The sequence below is a fragment of the Drosophila ananassae genome (assembly GCF_017639315.1).
Source record: "Drosophila ananassae strain 14024-0371.13 chromosome 4 unlocalized genomic scaffold, ASM1763931v2 tig00000054, whole genome shotgun sequence".
In the NCBI taxonomy this organism is placed as follows: Eukaryota; Metazoa; Arthropoda; class Insecta; order Diptera; family Drosophilidae; genus Drosophila; species Drosophila ananassae.
In genome coordinates this window covers 277,377-305,366 of record NW_025319037.1, presented here as the reverse complement: position 1 = coordinate 305,366, position 27,990 = coordinate 277,377, and the positions used below count along the sequence as shown (strand labels likewise).

Genomic DNA, 27,990 nt, shown 5'->3' with positions numbered 1-27,990 from the left:
AAGTCGTTGTAGTTCTGCCAGCGGATGGTGTTCCATACCCTTCTGATGGATGATTTTTGTGGAGAATAAACAAAAACAGCTGATTTTTTGTTTCTGTGGGCATCAGTAGGGTATGCAAGAACCATCCGTTTGAAAATAACAACAGTAAAATTTGCGTTTTAAGTGAAAACGACTGAGAGATACCCTGTTCCTATCTTAGTACAATGATTTTTAATTGTACGTAAATATATAAATACGTAATTTCGTAAATATATATTTAAAGCATTTTACAGCTGCAATCTAATCGTATTCCTCAATATTATATGTATAAAAAGTATGAAATATTAAAATATATAATACAATTTTTTCATAGTTAAATAATAATGAATACTCCCATTTTTTTAGGGTAGCATGCCTGAAAAGTTACAAAAATCAAAAATTTTTGCTGGCTTCAAAACGAAGTCGAACGCACACACATGAAACCGTGTGTGTGAATGTGTGAGCACGCATACATATAAAGATCGGTTTAACCGCGGAAGAACCTTCTTGATGATGCGCCTCTCTGCGACTGAACAACCAAAAAAGTTCAATGAGATTATGAGCGTAAAAATGAGCGTAAGAATGAGAGTAAGATTCTCTCTGGGGCCTCCGGGGGCCTGTCGCAAGAAATTTTTGCGTCCATTTTCGTTGTATGAAATGGGAAGTCTATATGTTGTATGGTTAGTGGTTTGGTGCAGCGTGTGTATTTTTGGGATGACATAAATTCGCTTCAGAATGGGAAGGAAATTTCGTCAGCCAGCATACTTGCCACATCCTCTCCCTTTTTAGACAAGTTTGGCCTGTTGCGTGTGGACGGTCGTTTTAGAAATTCTACATTGGATTTTGATAGTCGCCCTCCAATTATATTGCCTAGAAGCCATCCAGTTACGCGGGCTATAATTGTTGATTTCCATGAGCGTAATCTACACACGGGGCCTCGTGCTCTGCTGGCTATTATTCGATCCCAATTCTGGCCGATCGGGGGAGGAAAACGGTGACGAAGGCATTGCACAAGTGTATCCGATGCTTCCGCACCAAACCTCGGTTGCTGGAGCACATTATGGCTGATCTCCCGGAGCAAAGAGTCAGCGGTTGCCAGGTTTTCGGAGCTCCAGAAGTTCGCAATAAAGCTCCCGTAAAATGTTAGGCGAGTGTTTTCATTTGCTTTGCTACTAAAGCCGTGCACTTAGAACTTGTAAAGGATCTATCCACATCTGCGTTTCTACATGCTTTAAAACGGTTTATATGCACTCGCGGAAAGCCTCAGCACATTTGGTCTGACAATGCGACCAATTTTGTTGGATCTAAAAACGAGCTAAAGGAGCTGCTCCAACTCTTCATAAGCGATGAGCATCAACGAGCGCTTCTGGAGTTTTGTGCGATTGAGTCCATCGAGTGGCATTTTATTCCCCCTCGATCTCAGCATTTTGGTGGACTCCGGGAAGCGGCTGTCAAAACCGCAAAGCATCATTTTTACCGGGCCGTTGGATCCTCAGTTCTTGGATTTGACGAGCTGCGAACTCTGCTTTGTCACATTGGTGCTGCCATAAACTCACGGCCTTTATTGTCTCTTTCAGAGGATCCTGCAGACCTTGATGTCCTAACGCCATCCCACTTTTTAACTGATGGTCCGTCAGTCAGTTTTATCGAGCCTGATGTCACAAAGCTGAATTTCAAGCGTATGGACAGCTGGCAGCGTGTGTCTTTCCTGCAGCAGTCTTTCTGGGCCCTATGGAAGGAGGAGTATTTAAGCCTTCTTCAGCAGCGCTCCAAATGGCGTGCGTCCGGCCCTGCCTTGGCGATTAACGATGGGGTGCTAGTCAAGGACGAGAACCTACCCCCCATGAAGTAGCCGTTGGCTAGAATTCTGGATCTAGTCCCTGGTCAGGATGGAGTGCCTCGAGTGGCGGTGGTTAGAACCGCTTCTGGAACTACCAAGCGCGCAGTGACCAAGCTTTGCTTATTGCCCCTTAAGGATGAAGTTAAAGGACAGGCCTCAACTAGGGGTAGTATGTCGGGTCAGGCAGCAGCCACTGCATAAATTCAATATAAATGTTACATATATATATATAAATGTAATAATTATAGATTAGCATATAATCATTTTTCTCATAGCTTTTGTTAGTCGCAAGCCGACTCTTCTCGGCCGCTCGGCTTTATTTTATTGTTGTCATTAAGTAAACGAGCTTTCGCCCGTCCTATGCTAAAAGGCGGGCCCACTTGTATTCTTTATCTCAGTGCATACGCATTCTAAATCGGAGCTTTCTGTCTCCATTTCATATGCGAATAAATAAACATTTTTATAACGTGGTGAAACAAATAATTACCTTGCTATTATTTTGGATAAAAGTCATTGAAAAATCTCAATGACCAAACACTAAGAAAGGTCAATGTTATGGACGTGCTAAAACTAATGTTAATGCCAGGGTCACCCACCTCTGAGTCTGCTGACTCAGATTGTTTGTTCATGTAGTGCTTGCATACGCATTTCGGCTTAGCTGGCTGGGCTTTGCTTGCTTCGGTCAGTAGGTCATTCTTTCCGCTGATAGTGCTGATTCTGCTTTCAGCGCCGACGACTAGTGCCGGGTTAGTAGGTTTGATATTGTTTTATGCTTAGCGCTAATTTATTACTAGGTGTGCCATATAGGGTAGTAGGTCTTGGCACTAGGTGCCAACATTCTCCCCCCATTGAGGGACTCAATCGAATGCGGCTGGGCGTTGTTGTTGAACCGTCTCAGGGAACCGATGTGTACCCTTGCACTAGAACATATCGTGGATCTTAAAACTAATTACTAAAAATCTAATGTTAATACCAAAAAAATACCGACCTGTTGTCTCCTTCGCCTTGTTGCGCGCCCTCGTAACCATTCTCCTTGGGCATCCCATGAAGTACTAGACCTTCTTTCTGGTTGGTCAGTGAGCATACAGGACTCTTGGTCCTCTCTTGACCTTGCTTCTTGTTCCCCTTTGGAGATGCATGTTACCCATGCCGGATAGGAGGTGACTTCTACTCCTTGAATTTCCTTGGTTACTGGCCCTTGCACTTTGTGCTCTTCAGTTGTGAGTTGACAACCTTGAGCTGGGGCTTGTGGATTGGGGTCCGTCTGCGGCTCTCCTTGTTGATCCGCCATGAGTGGGGAACTATGTAATCTTCCGCATTTTACTATTGGCTCCTTGCCAATGCATGCAATCAAACTTTGTCGTGGCACGTTAGCTTTCGGTGTCCAAGCCGTCGTATTACCGACGAATTGTTCTGCCTTGATATTAGGAGCTGATTCCGGTCGCACTGGCCCACAATCCATCCAAACGCGGTATTTTTTAGTAGTGGCTGCCCTTCTCCCATGCCCATACCTATGCCTGTTGTGGCCTCATAAGCTGGGAGATGATTTCGGCGCCCAACAACAGGTCAATATTCTGGGGCTGCGTAAATTCAGGATCGGTTAAGCGCAACTGAGATGAGATATTTCTTGGCGCTTGAATAGGGTGGGATGGTTGATTGGGCATTATTTCCGGTGGTACAACGACGTTGATTTGATCTTCGAAGTCAGTGGTTAATGATGATAGGGTCACCACAGCCTTTTTTCGTGATCTTTTAGTTGTTCCTTGTAATATGATGTTCAGGGTTGATGGCTCCAATTGTAGTCCAAGTGTGTCAGCCATCCTTCTGGTGATTATGTTAATCTGTGATCCAGAATCTAGGAGTGTGCGGCATTGCTGAGGGGTTTCGGCTGGTCCACGTATTGCCACTTGGGCGGTTGGTAACAGAACGGTGGGCTTATCTGTAAGCAGGGCTGTGGCTAAACGCACCAATCATAATGAACTGGATCGAAGTGGAGCGGCCGCCGTATTTTTCTGCATTGTTACTTGACTGGTTGCCTGACGGTCAAGGTTTTCTAACATCTCCTTCAGAGATTGTCGATTGGTTGGCCAATTGACGTTGAGATTAGGTTTTTTGCTTCACCTGTTACATGATTCTCCAAATGGCGGAATTTTACTGCATCGCTGTAGTCTTGATTGTGGATGCATTCCGTAAAAATTTCTTAGAATCGTAGCCAATGTCGGTAGTCTCCGTCAAACTTTGGAATTTCGACTGGTGGTATTACAAACGAAGGTGCGATCGCGGGTCTTTGTGTTGATGCTGAAGTCGATTGCGATTCTTCGCTCAGAAACAAAAAGTATTCTGCTCGTATAACCTGAAATCTGTCATCGGTGTGTCCATCATTTTTTATGGCTGGTTCCAGGTCGATGAGATCATGGTATCCCGTGACGATTTCCTTCCATAGCTCCTTCATGTGTTGTCTGACGTGTGTGCACACTTCCTGTCCTTCGGTGCGGTTGCACAGAAAGTGTTCAGGTTGTGATCCTCTAGGAAAGGATCACGTCGGGGTCACCAAATGTTCGTCTGTAGAGCGTTATCCGGCAACTACGTCAAAATTGAACTCGCGGGGGTAGCGGTAGGTCCCGGAGTCGTAGTCAAAGAACGTAAATAGTCTGACTTAATTTACCTGGATTCTGCAAGGGACTGCTCGGGTTGACCAGGCGCTTGCTGTGATCAGGCTGGAGTTGATGTGGGGTACTTGAAGTCCTGGGCTGGTTCTCCTCAAGTACAGATGGTATGGTGGTTCGACTGATTCCTTATCGGCCGGTCCTTCTTGTGGTCCGTTTGACGGAAGCAACACACGAAGTAGGTTGGGTAACGCGGGGTCTACTCGTGGTCCGTTTCACGAAGAAGACTGGTATGCCGCGGGTTCTCCTTGTGGTCCGTTTACACAGGAGCCACTCGCAGTAGGTTGGATGACGCGGGGTCTACTCATGGTCCGTTTCACGGGAGCAACACTCGAAGTAGACCGTATCCACAGGAGCCACTCGAAGTAGATTCGATGATAAAAGTTCTACTGGTGGTCCGTTTACACTGGAGCCACGCGAAGTAGATTCGATGATAAAAGTTCTACTCGTGGTCCGTTTACACTGGAGCCACGCGAAGTAGATAGCTTTCAGAGAGTCCTACTTGTGAACCGTTTTACACAGGATCACTTGAAGTAGGTTGATTTAAAGTGCCGTGGTTCAGACACTGAGTAACGAGACGATTCACTCTGATTTCCCAACTATCTTTATTTCAGAAGAACAACTCTTATATAAGATGCTAAATTATACATCATTAAATCTAAGAAAGGTCAATGTTATGGACGTGCTAAAACTAATGTTAATGCCAGCGTCACCCACCTCTGAGTCTGCTGACTGGAGCATTGGTCTTGATCGAGGATTTATGTGTTCTTATTTAAAATTTACCACTTAATCATTATGGTATGGAACAGAATTACTGACAGCAGAACAAAAAAATTATTTATGATCGGATTATGCTGGCTGTTGCTGCTGAACAAGGCGGTTTTTTTTTCTTGGATGCACCCGGTGGAACTGGTAAGACATTTTTAATATCGTTGATTTTTGGCAAAATACGGTCGCAACAAAAAATCGCATTAGCAGTAGCATTGTCAGGCATTGCGGCTACTTTACTGGATGGTGGGCGCACAGCACATTCAACATTCAAGCTGCCATTGGACGTTCATAATAAATCAGATGCAATGTGCAACATCAAAAAGAATAGTGGAATAGCTGCAGTGTTGCGGAAGAGTTCTATAATTATTTGGGATGAGTGCACAATGGCACCCAAATATTCACTTGAAGCATTAAACAGAAATATGCAAGATTTAAACAGCAATAATAAACTTTTCGGTGGTGCTATCTTACTTTTGTCTGGTGACTTCCGGCAGACCTTACCGGTTATACCTCGCTCTACTTTCACGGATGAGATTAATGCATGTTTGAAACAATCATTCTTATGGCGAAGTGTTGAAACACTTCGATTGACCATTAATATGCGAGTAAAATTGCAAGATGATCCATCAGCACAAATATTTTCCGAACAACTACTAGATATTGGGAACGGTAAAATAGAACTGCAACCAAATACGCAATGCATTAAGCTACCCGACAATTTTCAGGATAAAAATGAATTGATTCAGAGTAATTTCCCTGATATACAGAATAATTATTTGAATCATGAATGGCTTAGTCAACGGGCGATTTTGGCAGCCAAAAACGTTGATGTTGACGAAATTAACTTCCAAATTTAACAGTTGTTACCAGACGATCTAAAGTCTTTTAAATCAATTGATACTGTTGTTGATAAAAATGAAAGTGTAAATTCCTGTGTAATATCCTTGGAATGCCACCACATAATATTCCGTATTCCGATGATACCATCAGATTCTACCATACCCTTCAAAAGGCTCTTTATGTTGCGTGTTCACGTGTTGGGAAACCGTCGAATCTATTTGTGTTAGGTAAAGACAGGTTAACCAAAAACATTGTGCACCGATTGGTGTTAAAATAAATTGAAAGTATTTATAATTCAAAAAAATAGATATTAATGTTTAAAAGTTTAAGACTGGCTGCCTTGCCTACCTCATTCATGAGTTTAAGCGTCACATATTATTTACTATATTATGCTGTAATATACTTTATTTGTTATAAATTTAAATGGAAATAATAAATCTGATAAATTTTTATTTTGTACCTATTGATTTCTGCTTAATATCAAGTGTAAGAACATTTTAATTAATTGTGTTCAACGTACTTCCCCTTCAAATCTCTGTCCAGTGAATTTGTATACCAACATCAACATTTTCGTCTTTGTTCGTAAATAATTTCATTGTACTAAAGGGATATAGTAGTAGAAAGTCAAATAAGGAGATCACCATATTTTTTTCCAAATACCATCTGTGTGAAAAGTCACAGCAATGCGTGTCCGGGTCAGCTAGTATAATATATAAACTCTTTAACAACTCACGAAACCAAATACAATACACGTCAAATTGGTCAAACTATGACTGGTCAAACAAGCATGTTCAAAGCAAATTTATTAGACTACGTCTAGGACACACAAGACTCACAAATCAGAATATAGAATGCTCCAATCAACATCCAACATCTGTCATTTTGCAACCAAGCGTCAATGACATTGAACCACATACTCAATGAATGCGTAGCATTTACTCCAGATCGTATTTACTTCCCTAATGGTAACCTCCATTCTTCCCGTTCAAATCCTACAACCACCCTTAAAATCATAAATTAAAAAAAAAAAACAAAGATAACACTGTGTGAAAAAATTTAACAAAATCTTTCTTTAAGTTATTTTTTTGATTGTTTTCGGTTAAGGTGCATAAATTATGCCTAAAAATATTTATGCCACCTTTTATGTGATATAATAAACAAAATATTAATTTACACAAAATATTATTCTTTTTTTCACTTTCAATAAAATTTCAATAAAATTGTTTTCTTTTTTTAAAAGAGAATTCTTTTTCAGAGGTATCTTCGCGTAATAACTTTAAGGTATATTTGCTTAATACATTTTAGTTAATAGTTATTGAACTTGCATAAACGCTAATAACGGTAAAAAAATATTTTTTCCAATATGTGATCATATAAAAAATCATAAAAAAAACATATAAAATATGTTATCATATAAAAAACCTTTTCAAGAGGTAAAATACAGGTGACGAAACTGCATGCGAAACCCAAAATTTCTGATATCAATTTTTGTGACGAAAATTTGCTATATAGGTGTACAAAATTGCATATAAAAATATTCTTATTCGGCACGTGTCTGATTTTTTGTTTGTTTTTCTTACAGAATATTTTTTCGTTAGGCACTTTTGTACAACTATATAGCATATTTTCGTCACAAAAATTGATTCGTCACCGGTATTTTACCTCGTCAAGAGGTTTTTATACCTTGCAGAGGGTAGTAAACTTTAGGTAAAAAGTGAGCAACGCAGTGAAGGAGACATCTCCGACCCTATAAAGTATATATATGCTTGATCAGGATCACCTCCTGAGTCGATATAAGCATGTCCGTCTGTCTCTTTCTACGCAAACTAGTCTCAGTTTTAGAGGTATCGAGTTGAAACTTTACACACATCCTTCTTTTGTTTGCGGGCAGTATAAAAGTCGGAACGGCCGGGATCGGTCGACTACATCCTATAGCTGCCATATAGCTGATTTATCGGAAATGCTTTGGTGTTGAAGGATTAAGTTAGAGGGTTGGGACTTTCCACACATGTTATATTTGGCCAAAATATCTTATGTGAAAAATTTTATAAGGATCGGCCGACTATATCCTGTCACGACTATAGCTGTCACAGAACGATCGAAATTGGCAGATTCTATTTTACAGATTCTATTTTGGGCAAAATAATCCGATTTGCCAAATTTCATAACGATTGGCCGACTATATCCTATAGACGCCATATAACTGAACGAAATGGAAATGGCATAAATCGCAGTTATATATGTATCAGATCGTATCACTGTGGACGGAAGTCCACGAGGTGACGACCTGCATGCCTAGGCGTGCGCGCGGAAACTCTATATATAGCCGAAGAATTGAAAATTTTCTGTAGGCAACCGATCTAAATGAATGGTATACCAATCGAAAGGTATTGTTTCAATTAGATAATTTTTGTTGAAACATATTCCAAAAGTTATTTGGTTTGGGAGAAATTAGGGTGAAAGTAAAAAAATTGCTTATCACTAAAGTGGGGCTGGTGGACACATTTTAGTCCCCAGATAGAATGTTTTTATATATTCGCATTCTAGAGCTAAATACGCGAAATAAATCGACCCGATCCGACAATCCATTCAGAAGTTATTTGCAAAATTCGATTTTTTCTTCTTCTTCAAAATGAAGCCAGTTGTCGGTTTGTCGGTTTGTCTGTTTGCACTATTTTTTACTTAGAAATCCTGAAAAAAATTGGAAAATGTTTGTTACTATCATATGAGCAATGTTTAAATGTATTAGCAATGTACTAATGTTTAAAAGTTTAAGACTGGCTGCCTTGCCTACCTCATTCATGAGTTTAAGCGTCACATATTATTTACTATATTATGCTGTAATATACTTTATTTGTTATAAATTTAAATGGAAATAATAAATCTGATAAATTTTTATTTTGTACCTATTGATTTCTGCTTAATATCAAGTGTAAGAACATTTTAATTAATTGTGTTCAACGTACTTCCCCTTCAAATCTCTGTCCAGTGAATTTGTATACCAACATCAACATTTTCGTCTTTGTTCGTAAATAATTTCATTGTACTAAAGGGTTATAGTAGTAGAAAGTCAAATAAGGAGATCACCATATTTTTTTCCAAATACCATCTGTGTGAAAAGTCACAGCAATGCGTGTCCGGGTCAGCTAGTATAATATATAAACTCTTTAACAACTCACGAAACCAAATACAATACACGTCAAATTGGTCAAACTATGACTGGTCAAACAAGCATGTTCAAAGCAAATTTATTAGACTACGTCTAGGACACACAAGACCCACAAATCAGAATATAGAATGCTCCAATCAACATCCAACATCTGCCATTTTGCAACCAAGCGTCAATGACATTGAACCACATACTCAATGAATGCGTAGCATTTACTCCAGATCGTATTTACTTCCCTAATGGTAACCTCCATTCTTCCCGTTCAAATCCTACAACCACCCTTAAAATCATAAATTAAAAAAAAAAAAACAAAGATAACACTGTGTGAAAAAATTTAACAAAATCTTTCTTTAAGTTATTTTTTTGATTGTTTTCGGTTAAGGTGCATAAATTATGCCTAAAAATATTTATGCCACCTTTTATGTGATATAATAAACAAAATATTAATTTACACAAAATATTATTCTTTTTTTCACTTTCAACAAAATTTCAATAAAATTGTTTTCTTTTTTTAAAAGAGAATTCTTTTTCAGAGGTATCTTCGCGTAATAACTTTAAGGTATATTTGCTTAATACATTTTAGTTAATAGTTATTGAACTTGCATGAACGCTAATAACGGTAAAAAAATATTTTTTCCAATATGTGATCATATAAAAAATCATAAAAAAAACATATAAAATATGTTATCATATAAAAAACCTTTTCAAGAGGTAAAATACAGGTGACGAAACTGCATGCGAAACCCAAAATTTCTGATATCAATTTTTGTGACGAAAATTTGCTATATAGGTGTACAAAATTGCATATAAAAATATTCTTATTCGGCACGTGTCTGATTTTTTGTTTGTTTTTCTTACAGAATATTTTTTCGTTAGGCACTTTTGTACAACTATATAGCATATTTTCGTCACAAAAATTGATTCGTCACCGGTATTTTACCTCGTCAAGAGGTTTTTATACCTTGCAGAGGGTAGTAAACTTTAGGTAAAAAGTGAGCAACGCAGTGAAGGAGACATCTCCGACCCTATAAAGTATATATATGCTTGATCAGGATCACCTCCTGAGTCGATATAAGCATGTCCGTCTGTCTCTTTCTACGCAAACTAGTCTCTCAGTTTTAGAGGTATCGAGTTGAAACTTTACACACATCCTTCTTTTGTTTGCGGGCAGTATAAAAGTCGGAACGGCCGGGATCGGTCGACTACATCCTATAGCTGCCATATAGCTGATTTATCGGAAATGCTTTGGTGTTGAAGGATTAAGTTAGAGGGTTGGGACTTTCCACACATGTTATATTTGGCCAAAATATCTTATGTGAAAAATTTTATAAGGATCGGCCGACTATATCCTGTCACGACTATAGCTGTCACAGAACGATCGAAATTGGCAGATTCTATTTTACAGATTCTATTTTGGGCAAAATAATCCGATTTGCCAAATTTCATAACGATTGGCCGACTATATCCTATAGACGCCATATAACTGAACGAAATGGAAATGGCATAAATCGCAGTTATATATGTATCAGATCGTATCACTGTGGACGGAAGTCCACGAGGTGACGACCTGCATGCCTAGGCGTGCGCGCGGAAACTCTATATATAGCCGAAGAATTGAAAATTTTCTGTAGGCAACCGATCTAAATGAATGGTATACCAATCGAAAGGTATTGTTTCAATTAGATAATTTTTGTTGAAACATATTCCAAAAGTTATTTGGTTTGGGAGAAATTAGGGTGAAAGTAAAAAAATTGCTTATCACTAAAGTGGGGCTGGTGGACACATTTTAGTCCCCAGATAGAATGTTTTTATATATTCGCATTCTAGAGCTAAATACGCGAAATAAATCGACCCGATCCGACAATCCATTCAGAAGTTATTTGCAAAATTCGATTTTTTCTTCTTCTTCAAAATGAAGCCAGTTGTCGGTTTGTCGGTTTGTCTGTTTGCACTATTTTTTACTTAGAAATCCTGAAAAAAATTGGAAAATGTTTGTTACTATCATATGAGCAATGTTTAAATGTATTAGCAATGTACTAATGTTTAAAAGTTTAAGACTGGCTGCCTTGCCTACCTCATTCATGAGTTTAAGCGTCACATATTATTTACTATATTATGCTGTAATATACTTTATTTGTTATAAATTTAAATGGAAATAATAAATCTGATAAATTTTTATTTTGTACCTATTGATTTCTGCTTAATATCAAGTGTAAGAACATTTTAATTAATTGTGTTCAACGTACTTCCCCTTCAAATCTCTGTCCAGTGAATTTGTATACCAACATCAACATTTTCGTCTTTGTTCGTAAATAATTTCATTGTACTAAAGGGTTATAGTAGTAGAAAGTCAAATAAGGAGATCACCATATTTTTTTCCAAATACCATCTGTGTGAAAAGTCACAGCAATGCGTGTCCGGGTCAGCTAGTATAATATATAAACTCTTTAACAACTCACGAAACCAAATACAATACACGTCAAATTGGTCAAACTATGTCTGGTCAAACAAGCATGTTCAAAGCAAATTTATTAGACTACGTCTAGGACACACAAGACCCACAAATCAGAATATAGAATGCTCCAATCAACATCCAACATCTGCCATTTTGCAACCAAGCGTCAATGACATTGAACCACATACTCAATGAATGCGTAGCATTTACTCCAGATCGTATTTACTTCCCTAATGGTAACCTCCATTCTTCCCGTTCAAATCCTACAACCACCCTTAAAATCATAAATTAAAAAAAAAAAAACAAAGATAACACTGTGTGAAAAAATTTAACAAAATCTTTCTTTAAGTTATTTTTTTGATTGTTTTCGGTTAAGGTGCATAAATTATGCCTAAAAATATTTATGCCACCTTTTATGTGATATAATAAACAAAATATTAATTTACACAAAATATTATTCTTTTTTTCACTTTCAATAAAATTTCAATAAAATTGTTTTCTTTTTTTAAAAGAGAATTCTTTTTCAGAGGTATCTTCGCGTAATAACTTTAAGGTATATTTGCTTAATACATTTTAGTTAATAGTTATTGAACTTGCATGAACGCTAATAACGGTAAAAAAATATTTTTTCCAATATGTGATCATATAAAAAATCATAAAAAAAACATATAAAATATGTTATCATATAAAAAACCTTTTCAAGAGGTAAAATACAGATGACGAAACTGCATGCGAAACCCAAAATTTCTGATATCAATTTTTGTGACGAAAATTTGCTATATAGGTGTACAAAATTGCATATAAAAATATTCTTATTCGGCACGTGCCTGATTTTTTGTTTGTTTTTCTTACAGAATATTTTTTCGTTAGGCACTTTTGTACAACTATATAGCATATTTTCGTCACAAAAATTGATTCGTCACCGGTATTTTACCTCTCAAGAGGTTTCTATACCTTGCAGAGGGTAGTAAACTTTAGGTAAAAAGTGAGCAACGCAGTGAAGGAGACATCTCCGACCCTATAAAGTATATATATGCTTGATCAGGATCACCTCCTGAGTCGATATAAGCATGTCCGTCTGTCTCTTTCTACGCAAACTAGTCTCTCAGTTTTAGAGGTATCGAGTTGAAACTTTACACACATCCTTCTTTTGTTTGCGGGCAGTATAAAAGTCGGAACGGCCGGGATCGGTCGACTACATCCTATAGCTGCCATATAGCTGATTTATCGGAAATGCTTTGGTGTTGAAGGATTAAGTTAGAGGGTTGGGACTTTCCACACATGTTATATTTGGCCAAAATATCTTATGTGAAAAATTTTATAAGGATCGGCCGACTATATCCTGTCACGACTATAGCTGTCACAGAACGATCGAAATTGGCAGATTCTATTTTACAGATTCTATTTTGGGCAAAATAATCCGATTTGCCAAATTTCATAACGATTGGCCGACTATATCCTATAGACGCCATATAACTGAACGAAATGGAAATGGCATAAATCGCAGTTATATATGTATCAGATCGTATCACTGTGGACGGAAGTCCACGAGGTGACGACCTGCATGCCTAGGCGTGCGCGCGGAAACTCTATATATAGCCGAAGAATTGAAAATTTTCTGTAGGCAACCGATCTAAATGAATGGTATACCAATCGAAAGGTATTGTTTCAATTAGATAATTTTTGTTGAAACATATTCCAAAAGTTATTTGGTTTGGGAGAAATTAGGGTGAAAGTAAAAAAATTGCTTATCACTAAAGTGGGGCTGGTGGACACATTTTAGTCCCCAGATAGAATGTTTTTATATAATCGACCCGATCCGACAATCCATTCAGAAGTTATTTGCAAAATTCGATTTTTTCTTCTTCTTCAAAATGAAGCCAGTTGTCGGTTTGTCGGTTTGTCTGTTTGCACTATTTTTTACTTAACAATCCTGAAAAAAATTGGAAAATGTTTGTTACTATCATATGAGCAACTATTGTTCTACAACTTTTTGAAATACCTTAAGCTTACCTCAAAAAATTAAAAAAACTTTGTTAATGAAAATATTCATAACTTTATAATTGAGAAAGATATTAAAAAGAGCTATACACCATTGAAATGGTTTTTTAAATATCAATTTCACTTTCTTTGAGACCAAACGTCTATATAGTACAAAAAAAAAAATACACTGAAAATAAACTTTTTTTTTAAGAAACAAAATTATTTTGCAAAATTCGGTCGACTTATCCTTTTTATATTTCACGTGTTGATAGCTTTTGAGATGACGCAACTTTTGATATATCGCTAATATCTGGCAAAATCCCTTAACTCAAGATATAGTCCCCCAAGTGCAGCTACCCATTTTGTACAGCCTCCTGTGAAGCTTGCAGTTACTTATACATGTGTGTGTATTTGATTGGCAACTTTGCTTTTTGGAGTCTGCATATATTTGGTCTATACCCTAAAAAATATGGAGTATATCTTTTCAGATTTTAGTTTATTTATTTAAAAATAAAATCCAAATAAAAAAGGGCTTAAAAAAGTAAGACGTAAACATTGACTCAACTTGGACTCGAACCCAGGCACTCCGTGTTAGGAACCACGACGCTCTCCATTCGGCTGACCTCGAACTTTGTTGCTTGATTGCAACTTTTGATGTAATTCTGCTTTGTGTTTCAGTCTCTCATGTCTTAATGAGAAGAATGAAAACGTTTATGAGTAGAAAGCTTTATATGCATATGCCCCCACAGAGCATATAATGCATATAAATAAAACTCTTCTTTACTTAAATTACAGCCACCACCGTTTTGGGCCAAATCATGGATTAAAACCTAAAAAAAAAAGCAGGCAAACCAACTCCGCCAATACTTTTCTAATATTTATTATTTTATATCGCACACCCAAAATAAATTGTTACATTCAACAATTGGTTTAACTAGAAAAACTGGAAAAACGAAATTTCCAGTTTTTTTTATTTTTTATCTTTGCGCATTTATTTTAGATATAATACATGTTTATTATATGATTGATCGGATATGCCATAACTTTGTTTTTTTTATAAGTTAGAAGGATGGGACTTAGTACAGATTGCATTTTGGGAAATCTTATCCGATTTGCAAAATTTTATTAGGATAATTGGCTTAACTTTGTTGTTTTTGAAGCTAGAATGATGGGACTGTCTACGGTTTCCGTTTTGGGAAATCTAATCCTATGTTCATAAGAATCGGCCAACTATATCCTATACCTGCCATATAACTGAACGATCGGAAATGGCACAACCTTTCTATTTTTAAAGATGCCATGGGGAACAGATGGGCTGTTTCCAATATTTTTATTAGAAATTTTGTTGATGGTGAAATTCTCATAAGGATCGGACAACTATATAGGATCCGATATATATAATAAAATATAAGCTTCTGCTTAACTACAAGGGTATATCAACTTCGGCTCCGCTTGAAGTTAGCATTCCTTTCTTGTTTTTTTTTTAATAATTTATTATGTAGTGGAACTCTCATAAGGATAGGCCTCTCATCTGTTAATTTGTTAAAATAATTTGGTTTCCCACAACTACGAAACAATTTTGGATTTTAAATACAAATTTAAAATATCTGATATCAATTTTAGTGACGAAAATATGCTATATAGGTGTACAAAATTTTTTTTTTTTTTTTAATTAAACTTTGCTTTTATTTATTGGATCTTCTCTTAATTTTGAGACTAACAATAAGTTTTCAAATCTTAACATTAACATTTAACTAACAGTAGACTAAGACTGCATTCTGGTTGCGCGTTCCTCAAGACGGTCGCTGGGTGGGTAGGTCATTGCGACGAAGTCGTGATTGGTTGCTCAACCTTGTTAGACCTCTCGCCAGGTGGTTAGGGTGCGACAATAGCTTGCTAAAGTACTTTTCCTTCTGTTCTGCGATCACATCTTTGACTGGAAGAATGTTTAAGTCGCGATGTATGTTTTCGTTGCGAACGTACCACGGTGCCCCGGTGATTGTTCTCAAGATCTTCGACTGAGCTCGCTGGACTATGTCAATATTGCTATTGCTGGCATTCCCCCATAACTGGGAGCCATACATCCATATAGGTTTAAGTACCGAGTTATACAGCAGGACTTTATATTCAAGGCAAAGGGGAGACCGAGCGTTGATAAGCCAATGAAGGCTGCTGGCTTTTAGCTTTAGGTGGGTTCTTTTAGCTTCTATGTGCCGACGCCATGTGAGTCTTCTATCGAGGTGTACTCCTAGATATGTTACCTCGTTTGCTTGGGGGAGTAGGGTGTTGTTTAGCGTAAGGGGCGGGCAGTTTTGCCTATTCAAGGTGAACGTAACGTGCTTGCATTTTTGTTGCATATAAATTGTTGCATTTTATTGCATATAAAAAATATTCTTGTTCGGCACGTGCAAGAAAAACAAAAAAAAAATCATTCACGTGCCGAACTAGAATATTTTTTATATGCAATTTTGTACACCTATATAGCATATTTTCGTCACTAAAATTGATATCAGATATTTTGGGTTTCGCATGCAGGTTCGTCACCGGTACTTTACCTCGTCAAGAGGTTTTTTTATATGATATCAGTTATGCCAACTTCCCATTCATCAGACATTGTTTCTGGAATGTTAACAATATTGGTAAAAGCACACTTTACATTATCAGGAAACACATTTAAAGAGTCATTGCTGAGCACAGTAACGAAAAACTCGTTTTGAAAAAACATTTTAGAATCTTGACTTAGGAATATGAAATCCAATTCAATTTATTTTTTCCAATTTGAATATTTTTTTCTTTGCGGTTTGCTCTATGCAATTTTTCTAAATCATTTATATACTTGAGATTTCGAAGCGGGTAGGGTGAATCTCTATTCTTTTTAACCCTATTTCTCAGTTTCAGTTTCTTTTCAGTAGCAGGTCCTTTAATTTTTTTTTATCATCAACTAATGATTTTTTTACTACCTTATCATCCATGAAAGAAGTATCTGTAACGGTTCGTTTATTATCAATTGAAAACGTGGGCGATTTTTCTGTTAAATGTTCTTCATCATCACTGGGTAAATCGGGTAAACCACCTCTTTTTAATGATGACTCGTTCTTGTTTCCTTTCGAAGTACTGGCGGCGGAATCTTTCCAATCATCCGTAATATACGTTTGAGTTTCTACACTTTGATTTAATGAAACCGGTGACTTAGATACCGATTGATGTGAAAAAGCTTTGTTTCTCTTTTTATTTTGGTATGCACATAACTCTTGTTAAATTTTAATCCAATTATCAAAATCACTTATTTTTTATTATTTAAAATTGGTAAAAATTTTATATTTATAAGATCATTACCTCGATCATTCATTAAAAGTTTATGGTATGCATTTGGATGCTTTAAAATTACTTTGTTTAGCTGATGCTTGCTTTTAATCATGATTCAATATTTTACCAAAAATTCCAGAAAGCAATGAGCTTATTAAAAAAGGTAAAAATCCTCCCTTTTGAATTAAAACTTTTCTCTTAGAATTTAAAGATTGTTTTGGACTGGAAATATGTCGTAATACAGTTTTATACTTTTTTAATGAGTTCAGGATATTTTTTGAAATTTTATGGTTTCCTTTTAAAGTATTTAACACAATCTCAGACAATACTTTTACAAGCTCGGTATCACTATTACAAATAATTGCTTTTCGAAGTTTATTATTTGCTTTTTTGAGCACATACAATAAATGTTTGTTCGCTTTCAATCGCCTTATGCTCCTTTTGCAAACCATTTTCATCAGAATAACAAACTGAATATAATGGATTAAAAATCTCAGTTCGAAATCTTAGCAGGTCATTTATTCCTTGAGTAAGATCAATAAGTAAATAACCATGAGGTTCATTTGTTACTTCCTTATATATTCTAAAAAGTTCTTGAGGGTTTTCAGGATATATCTGTCTAACTAAACATTGAAATTGTAATTTATCCCTAGGATTTTTAAACACCACAATGTATTTTGTATTTAGTGATATATCTCTTGTATGGGAAGATTTATGAAATATATTTTGAGTTTTGACTATTACAGATAAATTTCGATGATGAGATCCTTTCATAAAAAGTTCACATACATTTTTATTGAATGCACCCATCATCAAATCATCTAATACCAAAAGTATCGGTTCATTATTTTCATTTTCAATAGATTCAGGAACTCCATGGAAATATTCTATGTTACTAAAATTCGGCTTCGCTTGTTCTTCACCATAACACCATACTATTCGAGTTATTGGATCGCTTATCAGATCATTTCTATCATTTATTAAGTTTTTTCAAAATGTTGTTTTACCCGACCCCGAGGGCCCACAAATAAGCATCGTAAAAGGATGAATAAATTGCGTAAACATATTGATAAAAGTTTGTTAATTTTTCAATGTTTATTAGCTACAGTTAATGATTCTATTGTTTTTTTTCCTGATCGCGTTTTTTAGCAGTCCTTTTCAAAATGAGTATCAGATCCGCAATAGTTGCAGTATATAAGTTGACTGTATCCTTTTTTACTAGGATCATTCCCAAAGAGCCCATCCATTTTTCCAAATCAACTTCTCAATTAAAGATCCAAAATCATACTGATTGTTTATTTAAGTAATTTATACATATGATTCTCCATTAAAATATATATCATAATTGCAGTTTTCTAAAATTATAAACAGTCTAAATAAATTATTTAGAGCACATCTTAGCTTCACTTTTTTTTGAATTTTACAGTTGGTAAAAAAATTTGGATAGCATGTAAGACTCTTTCCAATATATATATCGATAATATTATTCGATAAAAACTTGGATAAAAATTCCTTTTTTACTTCACCGCGTACAATTACATTGGCGAACTTGTTAAGTGGTGAAAGTATATCACCTAAGCAGTTATAGGGTATTTCCCCATCCATCCAGTCCAATCCATGAATGTTTTTTCGATGTATATTGTGTTGCTGCAAAGTTTCACTATCCAATTCCTTTAAGTTGTATGGGGGTTTGAAGTGAAAAAAGTTCGGTATTACAGTTCCTCCTGGCATGAAAGCCAATTCTTTAACAAATATTTGTTTGTTATTTCCAACAACATATTGAAAATCTACTATTACAGAATTGCTCCTCTCAAATTTGTTCATTTTAGACCGAGTTTTGAACGTAAACTGTCTTTTTGAGAGCTCATATTAGCTCTTTATATACCACTTACATATATACTGTATGTAGGTATTACATTATTTACTAGCATTCATACCAATATTTATATATATATATATATTTTAGTATATAATACATTATGTATAATATATATATATATATATATATAAACTGAAACCGGTATGCATATCCCCAATGCTTTATAAGGAGACCATTTCAGTTTTTCATTTTAGTTTGTTAATATCATTCAGTTTCAATGGATACGCTCCAAGCTAAAAGAGATAAGGCAACAAGAAAAAAGCAGGACCATGAAGTTATATTTGGTTTTGAATATTTTGTGGCTCAAAATTTAAAGTTAAAATGCGGATTTTCCACATCGAGAAAATTTACTCCAATGATCTGGATGCAGCAACACAAAAACAACTATATTGGCATTGGTAAAGAAGAATGGATGCAGTTGCTCACATACAAGGAATTTATACAACTAAAGCTTGACCAGTATGATTTTCTTATGTCTGATACAATTTTGGATCATCCCACTTTATCTTCTATTAAATGTAGTTTTAGATTTAGAAAGTCAGATAAACAATATGTGCTGGTACTAAATCAATTCGGTAATAAAATTGAGATTGATAGTGAGTCTTGGCGATCATTAATACGTCTAGCAATATTTTTTACAACATTTTTATGTTGGAATACTGTTTTAAAACAACAAATAACCTATCTGTACTATAATCATATTATTCCTAAGTGTGTCTCTTTACAAAAATTTGATATTCAATTATCCGATTTAGAAGGTAATTATGATAAAAATGTTCAAATTGATTTAACTCGTTTATGCTTCGAAATTTCTAAAAAAATGGCTAAAGAAATAAAAGAAGATGTACTACATTATAAGAAATCATTAATCTCTAAGAACTCAAACGTTAATAATAAAAAATAAGATTCATAAAAATAAAAACATGAGTAAACTTCAAGTTGTTGATGAAATACAAAAACCTTGTAGAAAAAATTTCTTACGTCGAAGATTTGTCCAAAAAGGGATTCATGATACTTGGCAAATTGATTTGGTTGAAATGATTCCATATTCCAATCAGAATGGTGGTTATAAATATTTACTGACTGCTATTGATACTTTTTCAAAATACGCTTTTGGTAAACCTCTAAAATCTAAATCAGCAATAGATGTTGCAACAGTTATGAAATCTATATTAAAAAATTTTAAATAAAAACCAAAAAATATACAATCCGATCAAGGAAAAGAATTTTTTAATCATCTCTTTAAAGAGTTAATGAAGAAAAATAACATAAATCATTATCACACATTTACACACCTTAAAGCATCTATTTGTGAACGATTCAACAGAACTTTAAAAAATAAGATGTGGAAAATGTTTAGCTTTAATGGAAATTATCGATGGATTACCCATATAGATACACTTGTGGAAGACTATAACAATTCTTATCACAGAACTATAAAAATGAGACCAGTTGATGTTTGCAAACAGAATGAGGATTTTATTTTGAAAACCTGTTATAACATTGTTAAGGTATTTCCAAAACATAAATATTTAGTTGGAGACCATGTAAGAATAAGCAAATACAAAGGTGTATTTCTTAAGGGATATGAGCCTAACTGGACAACAGAAATATTTAAAATTTCTAAAATAATAGCAACTTTCCCAGCTACTTATGAGCTCGTTGACTATAAAGGTGAACCTATAAAAGGAACATTTTATGAGGCTGAAATACAAAAAGTTAAAGACAAAAATGCATTCCTAGTAGAAAAGATAATAAAAAGGAAAAAAAAACAGATTTTTGTAAAATGGTTAGGCTTTGATAACTCACATAATTCATGGATAAATAAAACAGATCTATTAAAGTGAACATATACAAAATTTATTTTATTTATTAAACTTAATTTTTTTATTTACAACATGTTTTTATTATTTACAAGTTACATTTTACAACTTAATTTAATGAATTTAGTATTTCTCTTAATAAATAATGCCCGTATGCTAAAGTATTAATATTAACAATTAATACATATCTTTTATCATCCTTATAATAAAGACTTATTTTTGGATTTGAATTGATGTCTTCGTAGATTCGATAGCTGCTAAATTCTCTCCAAATATTTCTAAACTATGGAAATTATGCATTGCAACTCGTTGCCTAAATCCCGGTGAATTTCGCCTAGACTCATAATGAGTTACTAGTGCGATGTTCCTAAGCTTTTCAACGTTTTCCATCGTTTTCCCATATACTGCATGGTTCATTAGCTTATAAAAATTTTTCTCAAAATCATTTTTAGCCAATTTGCGATGTTTAGTATTTAAGTCAATATACGGTTTTAACCAGTACGATTGACTGAAAGATAGAATTCGATGTACTTTCTTTAATTTAAGCCCTTGTTGCAAGCATAATTGCAATTGTTTTAAATGGATTATATAAACTTCCTTATCTGTCAAATCAGCTAATAACTTTGGAATCTTTCCTCCTGGGGGCACCATATTTTCGGGACAAAATGGTAAACTATTATGTTTGTCATGAATATTATCAGGATATTCTAGATCTACTTCTAGAATAAATCCAGTATCTCCTGATGAATCAATATTTATGATATCAAACATATTTATTTCACTCTCACTTAAAAATTTAAAATTTGAAAATGGGAGTTTTTGGCTCATCGCCCGACCATATAAATTATTTGCATCAATATATGATAAATAATTTTTTGGTTTAGCTTCGTCATAATTTTTTATGTACTTATTATTTGCATGAGAAATTCTTTGAGTGCATTGAGTTAAACCTCCGCGTATCCCTCTTTTTAAAAAGTTATACATATTAGGATCGCTTATTAATTCTAACTCTGCTTTTGTGTATTTCATCATTGCATCCCATATATTGCGGAAGTTTTCAAACACATCTGCTAAAATCAGCACATCGCTTTCTAAATATAATTTCATGTAGTCTCTTAAAGATCTACAATGAAAAGAATCCCAAATTTCTTTGGCAAAATTGTAGTTGCTTACACTACATTCTTCATCTGTTAATGTATTGTAAAAATAATCCCTAGGAGGAAGCTCTGTTTCATTAAATTTACTAAAACTATCTATATAATCATAAGGAAATACTCCTTTTCTCCTCATTTGCTGGAATTTTTCCCCGCTAAATTTAGATTTTAATATATTAAAATCATTGTCCTCCATATTTGAGGCTAATTTTTCTAGACTAGAATTCAAAAACCTATTTGAATCTATATATTTAATTGAATAATTTGCTATCCCTTTTTGAAAAATTTTTTGCGATAATGCAATGTATAATTCTTTTGTTGGGCGAATTGGTTTGAGTTCCCCACCTAATTCATTTATAAATAAATGAATATCATATCTTGATAAATTATGAAAAACTACTGGAAAAAAGGCACTACTTAATTTAAAACTAATTTTACATTTTTTATGAATAGGACCCTGGTATTTAACACTAAACTGGTCAAAATATTTATCCCGATCGGCCATCTCGATGGGTTCTTCGCAAGCATAACAGTTCCCATGCTCCTGGTAGTCCTCATCATCAATGTCGAACTCGTGGATTGGTTCCTTGCAGTCTTTCCAATATTTTTGGTAGAGGGCCATCGTCTCATCTTTTAATGTTTGCACGAACATCGTCATGCAGTCAGCTCCTGTAATTTATAAATAGGAAAATTAATATTATTTATTTAAACTTATAATTTTATATTTTAATTTATTTACCATCATAAGTCCATAATTTGTTCAGCTCAGGGTTGTATTTATGAACAACATAAAATGATACTGCGCACGCAGTATGTTTTTGTTTAGGCAATGTAAAAGATGCCTCTGGATTATTTGATGCCGTTTGATAGTTTTCCAAAACGGCCTCAATATCTGCATAAATCACCACTGGAGGTGATAATTTTTTGGAGAACGCCTTAAATGACGATTTTGTGTTTGGCTCAGGATATATTGATGCCACTTGTCCACACTCCTTTATATTATGTGTCTTATTTGTTGTGCAATAAAATTGTAGGCAATTTCTGCAAAAATATCTCTTCGAATTTGAAGAGTTTATTTGTGATTTGCATAATGTTTTCATGCTTGTAATGCATAGTGCATCCATTTTCTTTTCTTTTTCAAACCCCCATACAACTTAAAGGAATTGGATAGTGAAACTTTGCAGCAACACAATATACATCGAAAAAACATTCATGGATTGGACTGGATGGATGGGGAAATACCCTATAACTGCTTAGGTGATATACTTTCACCACTTAACAAGTTCGCCAATGTAATTGTACGCGGTGAAGTAAAAAAGGAATTTTTATCCAAGTTTTTATCGAATAATATTATCGATATATATATTGGAAAGAGTCTTACATGCTATCCAAATTTTTTTACCAACTGTAAAATTCAAAAAAAAGTGAAGCTAAGATGTGCTCTAAATAATTTATTTAGACTGTTTATAATTTTAGAAAACTGCAATTATGATATATATTTTAATGGAGAATCATATGTATAAATTACTTAAATAAACAATCAGTATGATTTTGGATCTTTAATTGAGAAGTTGATTTGGAAAAATGGATGGGCTCTTTGGGAATGATCCTAGTAAAAAAGGATACAGTCAACTTATATACTGCAACTATTGCGGATCTGATACTCATTTTGAAAAGGACTGCTAAAAAACGCGATCAGGAAAAAAAACAATAGAATCATTAACTGTAGCTAATAAACATTGAAAAATTAACAAACTTTTATCAATATGTTTACGCAATTTATTCATCCTTTTACGATGCTTATTTGTGGGCCCTCGGGGTCGGGTAAAACAACATTTTGAAAAAACTTAATAAATGATAGAAATGATCTGATAAGCGATCCAATAACTCGAATAGTATGGTGTTATGGTGAAGAACAAGCGAAGCCGAATTTTAGTAACATAGAATATTTCCATGGAGTTCCTGAATCTATTGAAAATGAAAATAATGAACCGATACTTTTGGTATTAGATGATTTGATGATGGGTGCATTCAATAAAAATGTATGTGAACTTTTTATGAAAGGATCTCATCATCGAAATTTATCTGTAATAGTCAAAACTCAAAATATATTTCATAAATCTTCCCATACAAGAGATATATCACTAAATACAAAATACATTGTGGTGTTTAAAAATCCTAGGGATAAATTACAATTTCAATGTTTAGTTAGACAGATATATCCTGAAAACCCTCAAGAACTTTTTAGAATATATAAGGAAGTAACAAATGAACCTCATGGTTATTTACTTATTGATCTTACTCAAGGAATAAATGACCTGCTAAGATTTCGAACTGAGATTTTTAATCCATTATATTCAGTTTGTTATTCTGATGAAAATGGTTTGCAAAAGGAGCATAAGGCGATTGAAAGCGAACAAACATTTATTGTATGTGCTCAAAAAAGCAAATAATAAACTTCGAAAAGCAATTATTTGTAATAGTGATACCGAGCTTGTAAAAGTATTGTCTGAGATTGTGTTAAATACTTTAAAAGGAAACCATAAAATTTCAAAAAATATCCTGAACTCATTAAAAAAGTATAAAACTGTATTACGACATATTTCCAGTCCAAAACAATCTTTAAATTCTAAGAGAAAAGTTTTAATTCAAAAGGGAGGATTTTTACCTTTTTTAATAAGCTCATTGCTTTCTGGAATTTTTGGTAAAATATTGAATCATGATTAAAAGCAAGCATCAGCTAAACAAAGTAATTTTAATGCATCCAAATGCATACCATAAACTTTTAATGAATGATCGAGGTAATGATCTTATAAATATAAAATTTTTACCAATTTTAAATAATAAAAAAATAAGTGATTTTGATAATTGGATTAAAATTTAACAAGAGTTATGTGCATACCAAAATAAAAAGAGAAACAAAGCTTTTTCACATCAATCGGTATCTAAGTCACCGGTTTCATTAAATCAAAGTGTAGAAACTCAAACGTATATTACGGATGATTGGAAAGATTCCGCCGCCAGTACTTCGAAAGGAAACAAGAACGAGTCATCATTAAAAAGAGGTGGTTTACCCGATTTACCCAGTGATGATGAAGAACATTTAACTGAAAAATCGCCCACGTTTTCAATTGATAATAAACGAACCGTTACAGATACTTCTTTCATGAATGATAAGGTAGTAAAAAAATCATTAGTTGATGATAAAAAAAAATTAAAGGACCTGCTACTGAAAAGAAACTGATACTGAGAAATAGGGTTAAAAAGAATTGAGATTCACCCTACCCGCTTCGAAATCTCAAGTATATAAATGATTTAGAAAAATTGCATAGAGCAAACCGCAAAGAAAAAAATATTCAAATTGGAAAAAATAAATTGAATTGGATTTCATATTCCTAAGTCAAGATTCTAAAATGTTTTTTCAAAACGAGTTTTTCGTTACTGTGCTCAGCAATGACTCTTTAAATGTGTTTCCTGATAATGTAAAGTGTGCTTTTACCAATATTGTTAACATTCCAGAAACAATGTCTGATGAATGGGAAGTTGGCATAACTGATATCATATAAAAAAACCTCTTGACGAGGTAAAGTACCGGTGACGAACCTGCATGCGAAACCCAAAATATCTGATATCAATTTTAGTGACGAAAATATGCTATATAGGTGTACAAAATTGCATATAAAAAATATTCTAGTTCGGCACGTGAATGATTTTTTTTTTGTTTTTCTTGCACGTGCCGAACAAGAATATTTTTTATATGCAATAAAATGCAACAATTTATATGCAACAAAAATGCAAGCACTTTACGTTCACCTTGAATAGGCAAAACTGCCCGCCCCTTACGCTAAACAACACCCTACTCCCGCAAGCAAACGAGGTAACATATCTAGGAGTACACCTCGATAGAAGACTCACATGGCGTCGGCACATAGAAGCTAAAAGAACCCACCTAAAGCTAAAAGCCAGCAGCCTTCATTGGCTTATCAACGCTCGGTCTCCCCTTTGCCTTGAATATAAAGTCCTGCTGTATAACTCGGTACTTAAACCTATATGGATGTACGGCTCCCAGTTATGGGGGAATGCCAGCAATAGCAATATTGACATAGTCCAGCGAGCTCAGTCGAAGATCTTGAGAACAATCACCGGGGCACCGTGGTACGTTCGCAACGAAAACATACATCGCGACTTAAACATTCTTCCAGTCAAAGATGTGATCGCAGAACAGAAGGAAAAGTACTTTAGCAAGCTATTGTCGCACCCTAACCACCTGGCGAGAGGTCTAACAAGGTTGAGCAACCAATCACGACTTCGTCGCAATGACCTACCCACCCAGCGACCGTCTTGAGGAACGCGCAACCAGAATGCAGTCTTAGTCTACTGTTAGTTAAATGTTAATGTTAAGATTTGAAAACTTATTGTTAGTCTCAAAATTAAGAGAAGATCCAATAAATAAAAGCAAAGTTTAATTAAAAAAAAAAAAAAAATTTTGTACACCTATATAGCATATTTTCGACACTAAAATTGATATCAGATATTTTAAATTTGTATTTAAAATCCAAAATTGTTTCGTAGTTGTGGGAAACCAAATTATTTTAACAAATTAACAGATGAGAGGCCTATCCTTATGAGAGTTCCACTACATAATAAATTATTAAAAAAAAACAAGAAAGGAAAGCTAACTTCAAGCGGAGCCGAAGTTGATATACCCTTGCAGTTAAGCAGAAGCTTATATTTTATTATATATATCGGATCCTATATAGTTGTCCGATCCTTATGAGAATTTCACCATCAACAAAATTTCTAATAAAAATATTGGAAACAGCCCATCTGTTCCCCATGGCATCTTTAAAAATAGAAAGGTTGTGCCATTTCCGATCGTTCAGTTATATGGCAGGTATAGGATATAGTTGGCCGATTCTTATGAACATAGGATTAGATTTCCCAAAACGGAAACCGTAGACAGTCCCATCATTCTAGCTTCAAAAACAACAAAGTTAAGCCAATTATCCTAATAAAATTTTGCAAATCGGATAAGATTTCCCAAAATGCAATCTGTACTAAGTCCCATCCTTCTAACTTATAAAAAAAAACAAAGTTATGGCATATCCGATCAATCATATAATAAACATGTATTATATCTAAAATAAATGCGCAAAGATAAAAAATAAAAAAAACTGGAAATTTCGTTTTTCCAGTTTTTCTAGTTAAACCAATTGTTGAATGTAACAATTTATTTTGGGTGTGCGATATAAAATAATAAATATTAGAAAAGTATTGGCGGAGTTGGTTTGCCTGCTTTTTTTTTTAGGTTTTAATCCATGATTTGGCCCAAAACGGTGTAATTTAAGTAAAGAAGAGTTTTATTTATATGCATTATATGCTCTGTGGGGGCATATGCATATAAAGCTTTCTACTCATAAACGTTTTCATTCTTCTCATTAAGACATGAGAGACTGAAACACAAAGCAGAATTACATCAAAAGTTGCAATCAAGCAACAAAGTTCGAGGTTAGCCGAATGGAGAGCGTCGTGGTTCCTAACACGGAGTGCCTGGGTTCGAGTCCAAGTTGAGTCAATGTTTACGTCTTACTTTTTTAAGCCCTTTTTTATTTGGATTTTATTTTTAAATAAATAAACTAAAATCTGAAAAGATATACTCCATATTTTTTAGGGTATAGACCAAATATATGCAGACTCCAAAAAGCAAAGTTGCCAATCAAATACACACACATGTATAAGTAACTGCAAGCTTCACAGGAGGCTGTACAAAATGGGTAGCTGCACTTGGGGGACTATATCTTGAGTTAAGGGATTTTGCCAGATATTAGCGATATATCAAAAGTTGCGTCATCTCAAAAGCTATCTACACGTGAAATATAAAAAGGATAAGTCGACCGAATTTTGCAAAATAATTTTTTTTCTTAAAAAAAAAGTTTATTTTCAGTGTATTTTTTTTTTTTGTACTATATAGACGTTTGGTCTCAAAGAAAGTGAAATTGATATTTAAAAAACCATTTCAATGGTGTAAAGCTCTTTTTAATATCTTTCTTAATTATAAAGTTATGAATATTTTCATTAACAAAGTT

The 27,990-nt window shown here is 34.4% G+C and overlaps 2 protein-coding genes across 4 annotated transcripts in view; one reads left to right on the top strand and one right to left on the bottom strand.

The window, feature by feature from the left end:
- Nucleotides 1-27,990, top strand: part of LOC6506041 (mediator of RNA polymerase II transcription subunit 26) — a 164,693-nt gene that overhangs the window by 115,067 nt on the left and 21,636 nt on the right. The window lies entirely within an intron of this gene.
- Nucleotides 20,796-23,041, bottom strand: LOC123257706. The gene is made up of 2 exons (XM_044717603.1): nt 22,644-23,041; nt 20,796-22,573 (listed from the first exon to the last, which is right to left on the bottom strand). Exons 1-2 carry the CDS (start codon nt 23,026-23,028, stop codon nt 20,964-20,966), a joined length of 1,995 nt encoding a protein of 664 aa, XP_044573538.1. The 5' UTR covers nt 23,029-23,041; the 3' UTR covers nt 20,796-20,963.

Excerpts from the sequence above, each read along its gene's own strand:
- LOC123257706 (XM_044717603.1), bottom strand. The coding sequence starts at position 23,028 with ATGGATGCACTATGCATTACAAGCATGAAAACATTATGCAAATCACAA. Across the intron at positions 22,574-22,643 it reads CAAATTATGGACTTATGATG|GAGCTGACTGCATGACGATG; the intron begins GTAAATAAATTA and ends TATAAATTACAG.